Source organism: Protobothrops mucrosquamatus, unplaced genomic scaffold (genome assembly GCF_001527695.2).
Source record: "Protobothrops mucrosquamatus isolate PMUCROS unplaced genomic scaffold, P.Mucros_1.0 scaffold_102, whole genome shotgun sequence".
Taxonomy (NCBI): domain Eukaryota; kingdom Metazoa; phylum Chordata; class Lepidosauria; order Squamata; family Viperidae; genus Protobothrops; species Protobothrops mucrosquamatus.
Window position 1 is genome coordinate 65,861 of NW_015386178.1, and position 11,543 is coordinate 77,403.

At 40.2% G+C, this 11,543-nt stretch overlaps 1 protein-coding gene across 1 annotated transcript in view; it reads right to left on the reverse strand.

The window, feature by feature from the left end:
- Positions 1-1,904: 1,904 nt before the first annotated feature.
- The window catches only part of PHKG1 (phosphorylase kinase catalytic subunit gamma 1), a 19,894-nt gene continuing 10,255 nt past the window's right edge, over positions 1,905-11,543 (reverse strand). Inside the window, exons 5-10 of the mRNA XM_015815517.1 lie at positions 7,766-7,831; positions 6,715-6,878; positions 5,554-5,644; positions 3,890-4,043; positions 3,213-3,338; positions 1,905-2,264 (exon numbers count right to left, since the gene is read on the reverse strand). Of these exons, the coding sequence (XP_015671003.1) occupies positions 2,013-2,264; positions 3,213-3,338; positions 3,890-4,043; positions 5,554-5,644; positions 6,715-6,878; positions 7,766-7,831 (853 nt within the window). The 3' untranslated portion in view covers positions 1,905-2,012. The remainder of the gene's footprint in view (positions 2,265-3,212; positions 3,339-3,889; positions 4,044-5,553; positions 5,645-6,714; positions 6,879-7,765; positions 7,832-11,543) is intronic.

The following is an 11,543-nucleotide window of genomic DNA, read 5'->3' on the forward strand; positions in this document are numbered from 1 at the left end:
GGCTGAAGAAGCTACTTGGATAAGCAACAAAACATTTCGAATCAACAAAAGGAAAAGTAAGTCCAGTAGTAGTTGACTGCTAGTACTACGGCAACTACCTGGGTGACAGACTCTTCATCAACATAACTCAGCTATGTGTTAATGCTAGACGTTTATCTATCATCTATAATCTTCCTCATTACAGATAACGGAACTGCTTTTATTAGATGTTTTCTTTGCCTACTCCTGCTGGATTGGGATGCGTTTCATTGCACTAAGGGCAACCTGGATTTTAAGCAGCAACGGCATTCCAGAGCGCGCAGCTGAACTAAACCAAAATAGCTTCTTCTGGCTCAACATACGGTACATCAGTGAAGCATGACAGGCTGCAACCCCCTCTCCACCCCACTCCACCCAGTGATTCACAGTAGCTGGCATTCAGAAATAGGCTGGCTTGAAACACGGAAGTTCCATTTCAGACATCATGCCAAATACTGTATCTCTTCCGCTTTGAATGGAAGACTTGGGTTCTAAGACATGCTAATCCAGCATTCTGAATCCAACAGTAACAAGGAAGCAGGAACCCCCTCCTTCTCCAATGCGTCATTCAAAAAATAAATAAGACAGACTGTGCTGAACATGGAGGATCCATGTAGTTATATTAAATTTGTCCATTGCTTTTTAAACATAATCTAAGGAAGCGACTGGCAGCCTAAAACAATTTAAAAAGCTTGTGAGTCTCTTTCTACGAGACGTTTTCAGCCTCAAAGCAGCCACCCAGTCCTGGGATGAGAGAAGACTTCTTTGCTGATTGGAAAAAGGTCCCTGTTGAATTTTTCATCCTATGACTGGAGCGATAGAGAAACCTTCATGGATGGGAATTAGCACTATGATTTGGTAGTGCTGCTTTGCACTCCAGAGCTTTTCATTTATTCTTGGATCACAGAAGTTTCAGAAATAATACAGGTAGTCCTCAACTTATGATCACGATTAGGAGCAGAATTTCCACTGCTAAGCAAAGAGGTTGTTAAACGAGTCATGCCAGATTTTACTTTTTGCCATGGTTGTTAAGCAAATCATTACAGTTGTTATACGAATCTGGCTTCCTCCAATGACTTCGCTTTTTGAAAACTGACTGGAATTGGTTATCACATTATTTTGGTATGCTGCAACCATCATAAATTTATTTATTAAATTTAAATTTATTGCATTTATATGCTGCCCAAAGTGGTTGGCTAGAGCAGAGTCAATACAGGTAGTCCTCAACTTACTTCTCAATTGAGCCCAACATTTCTGTTGCTAAGCAAGATATTTGTTAAGTGAGTTTTGCCCCACTTTACGACCTGTCTTGCCACAGTTGTTAAGTGGTTGCTAAGTGAATCTGGCTTCCCCACTGACTTTGCTTGTCAGAAGATTACAAAAGACAATGACAAGACCCTGGGTCACTGCAACCGTCATAAATATGAATCACTTGCCAAGTGTCTGAATTCTGATTATGTGACCGTGGGGGATGCTGCAACGATTGTAAGTGTGAAAAATAATCATAAGTCACTTTTTTCAGTCCTGTTATAACTTCAAACAGTCACTGAATGAACTGTGGTACGTCAAGGACTACCTGTACTCCATTCTAAGTGCTGGAATTTTGGTCACGTGACTGTGGGGATACTGTGAGGGTTGTAAGCACAAGGACCAGTTGCAAGTCACTTTTTTCAGTCCTGTTGTAACTTCAGACAGTCGCTAAATGAATGGTTGTAAGTCAAAGGCTACCTGTAACTGGTAAACAAAAATGCCAGATCCAGTCTAAACTGATTGCACGACCAACAGTAATAATACTAATAATGCACTTAGTGAAAAGGCATTCTGGTCTATATTCAGCTTTACATGTTGCTATCTCATTTCCATCTTTGCTCGCTGGGGAATTGTGGGAGTTGAAGTCAGCACATGTGTTGGGACCGTGCTGGAATTCCCAGGTCAGCCCATTAGGAAGATGCCAAAGGCTATTTGAATTGTTTTCTCCCTGGAGATGTTGGAAATCAGAGAAGTTCCTCTTCAGCGGCCAAGCTGAGCAGGATGGCTTTGGGAGTGTTTTCAAAGAGGGCGGCTCTGTTTTGAGCTTCTCCCTTCTTCACCCAATGGCCGTACATCCGGAAGGCACAAGCATCAATCAGTTTGCGGACCGGCTTCAGTCCGTAGGGGTCCCGCTGCAGCACATCCTGGGTGATTGGCTTAAGGTTACGATAGGTGAGGTAGATCCGAACCGAGGCCAGAACAGTCAGGCAGATGACCTGGGAAGAGATGCTTGTTAGACTGGCATCTTCTTTAAAGTATACCTGATTAGTTTGTGATTCTTTTTTCTTTTAAAGGATGCATTAATTCATCAGCAATGGGCCACTGCCAATAAAAGGCTGTTATTTTTATATACAGGATGCTTTTGGTTCACCTCTAATGTACATTAACACAGCACATTAAATTCAAGTTCATTAATATGCTGTGTTCAAATAAATAAATTCCACTATCTTTAAATGTGATAACTGGACTCCTACAACATGCTAAGCAATAGCTGGAGTTTCATAAAACCTGTAACCACCAATTACTCATCCCCATTTGAGCCTAGTTTGTTTATATGACATCAAATTAGTGCCAAGTCTTAGCAACTACATAAACTTTTGATCATGACAATCTGTCTCTAACCTGGTCTTTCAGGTTTTCCATCAGGAACTTTGTTTCATATATGCCAACATAGTTAATATATCTTTAATGTATTTCCATTTATCAATTTTGGCCAAGATACTGAAGCCTGATTAATGTGACATACTAAATCATAGCTTGCTGAATAAATCACAAGCTTGCACAAAGCACTAAATCAAAACTAAGGAAACTGCAATGGTTTAGTGTGTTGTGTGAATGTATCTTGTTTGGTTAGGATCCACAGTTCAGCAGCATAATGCATGCAGGTACCACAACAACCCCTGACTTAGCCTGCCCCTTTTCCATTTGAAAAGAACTCCTGATCAGAGTCAGCAGCAGGCAGATCTGTGGGGCAGGTCAAAAAAGTTAAGATGGTGGGCAGGAATCACACAATCTAAGCCCATATCTATTTTACATGCATGGCAGGTAACAAAAAGCTTCAATTATAATCATCTCAACTTTGTTAAACCTCCTCCACCCCATCCTTGGGTATTACTGAAGAAAATGGCCATCTCTTTCCCAGAATTCTCTGCAATTTGGGATACCCGGAATTTCCGGAAGGGGCTGAAGTGCCGGACTTCCTCCACCATGTACTGCTGGAAGAAGGGGTGGGTGAGGGCATCCTGTACCGTGTAACGATTCTGCGGCTTCACCACTAAACAGTGGGCAATCTGTAGGCAGAAGAACAGAGTTGTGTCTCAGAAGCTGAGGCATTGCTTTTTGAACACAGTGGAAAACACAACAGGTCTAGCACTGGTTAATAATTAGTATTCAGAGGTTTTCCATACAATCCCATTACACAGAACAGTGAACACCAAGAAACAAAGGGGAACCATTTTCCTATTGGGCTCAAGTACTGTACTTTTGGTGTTAATTTCTTAATCAACAGCTGTTCCAATTACTTTGATCTTTCCCTATCCTGCATTTTTCTCATTTACTTTTCTGCAAGAGCCTCTGGATCCATCCAGGTGAAAGTTATCTACCAAGTCCCAAAGGTGCTTTTTTCACGAGGCAACTGGACTTTCTTGTTTTTCTTTGAAGACATTTTGTTTCTCATCCAAGAAGCTTTTTCAGCTCTGAAGTGAAGAACTGAAGAAGCTTCTTGGATGAGAAGCGAAACGTCTTCAAAGAAAAACAAGAAAGTCCAGTTGCCTCATGAAAAAAGCACCTTTGGGACAACCGTGACCTGGATGACTGAGAATCTCCGTAGACATTTACCTACCAAGTCTTTGACTGTATCTGATTGGTCATCCCACTCTGGAGACCCAAATCTGTAATCTCCATTCATGATCATTCTTAACATCAGCATCTGCTTCCGGTGCCAGAAAGGAGGAGATCCAGCCAGCAAGGTATACATGATGACTCCTGTGCTCCACCTGAAACATGGAAACCGTCAGGAGGACAAACTGAACATTTCTGAAGATCAATGTTTGTGAATGTTTTGTTCTCCTGCGTTTAAAATGTTTAAAATGCAGGGAAACAAAATATTCATTGACCAAATCTGAATTTGTTTCCTAAGCTACACCATACAATACCACCTTCTACAGATCAGCTCAAAAGATTCCCTGTTGATGAACAAGCAGGTTGATGGAGAACATCTTTGTTGCAGCAGGATAGATTTTTCTGTCTTCTTTTCTAGCCCTCAGTAGGTAGTAAAGTTTTAAGCAGACTAATGATCGTTATGGTCTTACTTACACAGCAATTATACCACATATTGTAATTGTTAGTTACAAAGAATTATATATGCTGGTACTTAAAGCAAATAATTATTCTTTGTCCAATTTATGCTGGAAATACACCAAGGTGTAGTCCAACATATTAAGAGGGCATAATTTTGGACAAGACAAATTTGGGAGAAACTCGCATTTTAAAAAAGCAATAACATGGACAGAGATGAAAAGTCATCTCCACAGAACATTGTTTCTCAACTTTGGGCAACTTTAAGAATAACGGAATAACAGAGATGGAAGGTCTTCTAGTCCAACCCCCTTCTCAAGCAGAAAACCCTATACCATTTCAGAAAGTGGTTGTCCAATCTCCTCTTAAAAACTTCCAGAGTTGGAGCATCCACAACTTCTGGAGGCAAGTTGTTCTACTGATTAATTGTTCTAACTGTCAGGAGATTTCTCCTCAGTTCTAAGTTCTCTCCTTGATTTGTTTTCATCCATTGCTTCTTCTCCTGCCTCCAGGTGCTTTGGAAAATAGGTTGACCCCCTCTTCATTGTGGCAATCCTCAAATATTGGGATACTGTTATCATGCCACTCCTAGTTCTTTTTATTAAAATAGACATAACCAATCCTGCAACTGTTCTTTACATGTTTTAGCCTCCAGTCTTGTAATCATCTTTGTTGCTCTTCTCTGCACCTTTTCTAGACTCTCAACATCTTTTTTACATTGTGGCAACCAAAATTGGAGGCAATATTCCAAGCGTGGTCTTACTAGGGCATTATAAACTGTTATAAACACTTCACATGATCTTGATTCTATCTCTCTGTTAATGCAGCCTAGGATTGTGATTTTGACAATTTCAAATCCCAGAATTCCCCAGCCAGCAAAATAGCTGGAGAATTCTGGGAGCTGAAATCCAGACATCTTGAAGTTGCCAAAATTGAGAAACCGTGCTATAGAAGATTGGATGGGAAATAAAGTGAGTTCCTCAAAAAGCTACATTTATTTTTTCATTAGGATAAATATAGCAGAATTCACATTCTAAGCTGTGTTGTACTAGCCATGATTTATTAATATCCCACAATTAATGATGTTCACACATCACTGATTGTGCTAGATCCCCTGAATATCTAAAACTCACATGCTATTTGCTTAAACCCAAATAACCCAAATTATGGCTTAGGTAATGGGTGAACTTGCTACACAATTCTGCTTACATGTCAATTTCCTTCCCATAACCTGGATGATCTGGATCCATGGAACATTCTAGTATTTCTGGAGCCAAGTAGCCAGGAGTGCCACAGATCTCTGCAAGAAAAGCAATAAAAAATTGGGCTGAAACTTTGATGACCTTGTTTCAGGAGATGCAAGTCTTGCCGCATTCCTGTGCTCAAAGCCAGATCAGCCAGATGAGTTAAAAGACTGCACTGACACAATGTGTGAAGTTTAGTTTTCCTTGGTGGTTTGGCATAACAGATACTCCTAATCCAGTTGGCTATTTTATGGTTCAAGATACTGATTAAATTTGGGAATTGGGCATTATAGGTAGCCCTATGACCAGTTGCTTAGTGAGTGTTCAAATCTACAAAGGACCCAAAAAAGGGGATTTACGACCTGGATCTGAATATAACAAAATTCTGGTCTTTCTCAGTTTAAATTGATCACCCAAGAGAAAATTTATCCTATTCTTAACACATAGATCTAGTGCTCTTTCACAAGAATGCTAATTCCAGGAATACAAGAAGCTTACTACAAGTGTTTCATAAAGCAATAGTCTGGCATTACGCAGGCAGATGTTTCTGTGGAAGTCACATGTCTAATCTTCCCTGGAAAACCATGCCCAAGACCAGTATATGGTTGCAGCAGCCTAAAATGACCACAAGAGTTAAAATCTTTGCCTCCAAATATATCATCACCAACTGTATCATGTCAGTTCATATCCACAACAAAATTTGTGTAGGAAGAAAAACATGATTTTAACGTTGGAGCAGCTAAAGAGGACTTAAAGATGGTTTAGCAATCAAGCAAATTGTCTGTAAAAGATCCCTAATTCAATTTCTAAGACATAACCTTGTGTGGAATCCTGAAGAAGTGCCCTTGTCAATGTAGAAAATTATTTACACATTGCATTAAACCCTAGGTTTCCATGGTTTACTTAATGATTTACCGTTGGCTAAGTCCACTGCCATATGCAAAGTCTTAATATTATGGTTAGCAAATTGTGATAGCTGGATTAATGCAACATGCTACTGCTGTTTTGAGCAAGCTGATTCAATGTAGGTCTCTCCTTAGCTACGTTCCTAAGCTTCATGGCTACAGGCAGGCCACCAATTCACAGCCCTGTCCCTTAAAATCTCTGCCCAAGATGGACAGGCCACCTTTGAGGTTTTCATTTTCCTGCAGCTGACATGAGAAGCCAAAATCAGTGAGTCTGATGTTCATGTCGTCGTCTAGCAGGATGTTCTCTGGCTTGAGATCTCTGTGGACTATGTTCAAGGAATGGAGGAACTGGATCACTTCCAAAAGAGCACGCATGATTTTCCTACAGGGAGAAAATGGTCTGATCAGTTAAATGAGCAAAGATCTGGAAAAGGCAGACATTTTTTATACACTTGCCAAGGACCCATGCTTGGTTCCTGGCATTGCCCATTGATCAACTGGTCTTCCCTAATTTTCAGATATTTTGGAAGATCTCCAACATATTAGGAGAGCATGTCAGGTTGGAGTATTTTGATATCACAATCATTAGGTGTGAATGGATATGTGCATTTGGGGATTATGTCACCAGGACTACCAGATCTGGGCTGCCTGCCCAATTCTAGACAACCACTAGAGGGCAGTAAAGAGGTGCAGGAAATCCTATATTGTAATGTGCTTTCATAGAATTATACTGTAGTATAGATTGTAAGGGGTATAAGGGAACCAGGAGCACATCTAGTTTAACCCCTGCCTAATGCAGAAATCCATTAGTACAGCATCTCAAACTGAATTTCACCCTGAACACCTCTTATAAATGCTTGAAATCCCTGGAAAGGTAAATGAGTTGCTTATGGCTAGCAAATAGAGCAGTGTTTCTCAATCTTGCCCAAGAATACCTTATGCTGGCTGAGGAATTCTGGGGGTTGAAGTCCACATATCTTAAAGTTGGCAAGGAGAGAAGAAAACATTTTGTACATGTCTTAAAGTACTTCATATACACTAAGCTATGGCTGAGGTGAATCGTAATATAGTACTGTACAGATCTAGCCTAAGATTGCTAAACTTTGTTATTTTTAAACCAATGAGATTTTAGTCACAACTAATCTGTATAATCGATTACACCAAGCACCACATATTTCACTAGCTTGCAAGAGACCCTTATATGAAAGAGGAAGGAAGTTCCATGTTTTGACAGATGACGAGATTGGCAGGTCAGTTGAAATAGCTCACCTAGTTTCCTTCTCACTTAAGGTGACCTTCTCTGTAAGGTAATCAAATAACTCCCCTTTCTTCATTCTGTTTAGGGAGAAAATTTAGACATGTAGAATATGTTAAAAATGAAGAAAGGTACAAAAATAAAACATGGACCCACAATATGACACTTCTGCTTGTGTCTTGTATGTGACTGTCCATCCCAGTGTTTCTCAATCTTGGCAACTTTAAAATGTGGACTGCAATTTCAACATGCTGGCTGGGGAATTCTGGGAGTTGAAGTCCACACAGGTTAAAGTTGGCAAGGTTAAGAAACAGTGGTCTATGGTAGCCAAACATCAGGAATCTGATCATTGATTTGTAAAGCTGAGAGATTGTGGAATTTAATAAAATACAGATAGACCTAGACTTAAGACCCCAACTGAGCTCAAAATTTCCACTGCTAAAGGCAGTTGTTAAGTGAATTTTGCCCCATTCTATGATCTTTCTTGCCATAGTTAAGTGAATTGCTGCAGTTGTTAAATGAATCATAAGATCTTTAAGCAAATCTGGCCCATTTGACTTTGCTTGTTGGAAGCCAGCTAGGAAGGTTACAAACAGTAATCACATGACTCCGGTGACAGTGCAAGTATCATAAATACATTCCAGTTGCCAAGCAGCCGAATTTTGATCACATGACCATGAAGATGCTGCAATGGTCGTAAATGTGAAAAAACAGTCATAAGTCACTTTTTTCACTACTGTTGTAACTTTGAATGGTTACTTAATGAATGGTTGTAAGCTTTGGACTACCTACACATCAAAAGGTTTTAGACCATCTTTGTCAACACAGACAAAAGGTTCTTAATGTATTACATTTGTTAATTGATAAGGTACTTATAATGTGCCTCACATGTAAACTGTATCTGCATAGCCACCTGTCTTCTTGCTTCCTCTCTTTCACCTGACCCCTCACCCCAGGTTATATCCTGTGTCAATTTAATCACTCTGTGCATTTGAAAATGTCAGCCGTAACTCCCAAAAGATTAAGGCTTTTAATAAAATGTGTTAGTTGAAATGGTGCCAGCAGGCTGCCTTCTCCTCATCCGGAGGGCACTGAATCCGGAAGGCTGATTTAGATATTTAATTTAAGCCGTTATTGTATACCTTACAAATTGCTTTTTAAAAAATCACTATTCTACAAGCTTCTCTATACAGGTAGTCCTCCACTTACAACAGTTCATTTAGTGACCATTCAAAATTACAACGGCACTGAAAAAAATGCCCTAGGACCGTTTTTTGCACTTACAACCATTGCAGCATCCCCATCATCCTGGGATCAAAATTCAGACGCTTGGCAACTGACGGTTGCCGTGTCCTCGGATCACGTGATCCCCTTTTGCAATTCACTTAACAACCACGCTACTAACTTAACAACTGCAGTGATTCACTTAACAACTATGGCAAGAAAAGTTGTAAAATGGGGCAAAACTCACTTAACAAATGTCTCACTTAACAACAGAAATTTTGGGCTCAATTGTGGTCGTAAGTCTAGAATTTGTATTTCATTTATGCTGTTATTGTCAATATTACAAGTTGCTTTTAAAAAAATCATAGTTCTACGTGCCTCTCTGTATTATGAGGCAGTTGTTACATCCCTTTGTAGCATGTCAGGTTTTTCATTGGCAAGAATCCTCAAACAATCTGTTTTAAACAACTTTTTGAGTTTGGAATTTTCTTTCCCCATGGAAGTGGTAATGCTGGTAGAGCGGTTTCAAGTATTACACAAGTCCAGGATGCCTAAAAATAGTGTGGATCTGCGACAGCTAAAACCTTAGCAAAGGTTATGTGGAAATCTGAGCAGGTTAACGATCTGGGACCAGGAAGATGAGACAGCTGCAGAAAGCCTCACTCCCTTGTGGCTGGGGGTGGGTGAATTGGTGGATGGTACAGATGGCCCTGAGATCAGCAGAGATCTTCACAAACAGTTAAACAAGCTGGTATGGATATCGAATTGCAATATATGGCTGGAGGGTAGAATATAAGAAGTCTTTTACTGGAGTCGCCATGCGCCACCCTGCTCCTAAACATTGTGGCCTTTATCGAGTGGTCCAAGGCCTTTGAAAACCTGGCAAGCATGACCCTCTGCTCTTACTTGCCTAAGAGGTAGACTGCTCCTGGACATGGGCATTTCACTTAGCTATGAGGGCTTCTTGCTGTATTTATATCCCCACAATTCCTGTATGAAATCTGGGTAAACTACATATCCGTGACATACATGATTCCCTCCCCCATCTTAGCCAGTGAAATACTCTACCAGGGGTAGGCAACCTTGGCTCTTTTATGACTCGTGGACTTCAACTCCCAGAATTCCTGAGCCAGAATTCCATGAGGGGAAAGGAAGAGGTTTCCATGCTGAGCCATGCTGGCTCAGGAATTCTGGGAGTTGAAGTCTACGAGTCATAAAAGAGCCATGGTTGCCTACCCCGGCCCTAGGCCAAGAGAGAAGGATTGATCCAAAGCAACCAACCAGTTTCTCGGCTGAGTGGAGATCAAAAACTGTTTCTCCTCATCCTAGTCCTACACTGTTACCATTTTTGTTTGTTTTATACAGGAAGTCCTCGACTTACAACAGTTCATTTAGTGACCGTTCAAAATTACAACAGCACTGAAAAAAAGTGACTTATGACACAACCGTTGCAGTATTCCAATGGCCATGTGATCAAAATTCAGATGCTTGGTAACTAGTTCATATTTATGACGGTGGCAGTGTCCCGGGGTCATGTGATCACCTTTGACGACCTTCTGACAACCAAAGTCAATGGGGAAACCAGATTCACTTAATAACTGTGTTACTAACTTAACTGCAATGATTCACTTAACAACTATGGCAAGAAAAGTTGTAAAATGGGGCAAAATTCCTTAACAAATGTCTCACTTAGCAACACAAACTTTTGGGCTCAGTTGTGGTCATAAGTCAAGAACTACTTGTAGTTTAACATATGTGTGAACCCTGTCAATTATGATTTATTCACTAAACAATGGTTAAAACAAACCACAATTAAACACGATGTACAAACACAGCCAGTAATATTTACTCCTGAGTAGACAGGCATAGGATTGCATAGTGAATTGGCATTGTCTCCTTTTCTATGGTGGAGAAAAAATATGTGCAAGAAGTACCATTTGCCTGAAAGCAAGAACTGGTAACACCACAAAATAGACAAGTAACAGAAAATGAAGAAGCTAAAAGTGCTCTGGATCTTTACAGTTCAAACAGACAAGCACTTGCCACATAATACCCCAGACTTAACAACTGTCAATAAGAAAGACAAAAAAGTTGGATAGTGGACATGGAAGAATCTGGAGGCAACGGAATAGAAGAAAATCACAGAACTAGAATGACTGTGGGAGGGGGAAAGCAAAGAATGGTAATAGGCGCCTTGGGTACAATGCCAAAACATCTGGAGCATCACTTGAGCACCATGTCAGCATTGACAAAATCACCACCAGTCAATTGCAAAAGGCAGCTTATGTCCAACAATGATCCTTTTAATACCATGAAACAACAACTTCTGTCTATTCCAGGTTCTTGGGAAGGACTTGATAGATAAAAATGCCAAATCCAGTCTAAACCTCTGGCTGACTGTGCAATCAACCATAATAATAAAAATAAATGAATTTGTTTATTTCTTTCAAGGTATTCAAGTTAGCAGTCTACATTTGATGATAGAAAATTCCACATTTGTAAATATGTGCTCTATCAAGAAGTGACCTCTGAAGTAGTACATTGATCTACCTGCCTGAGCAGGGGGTT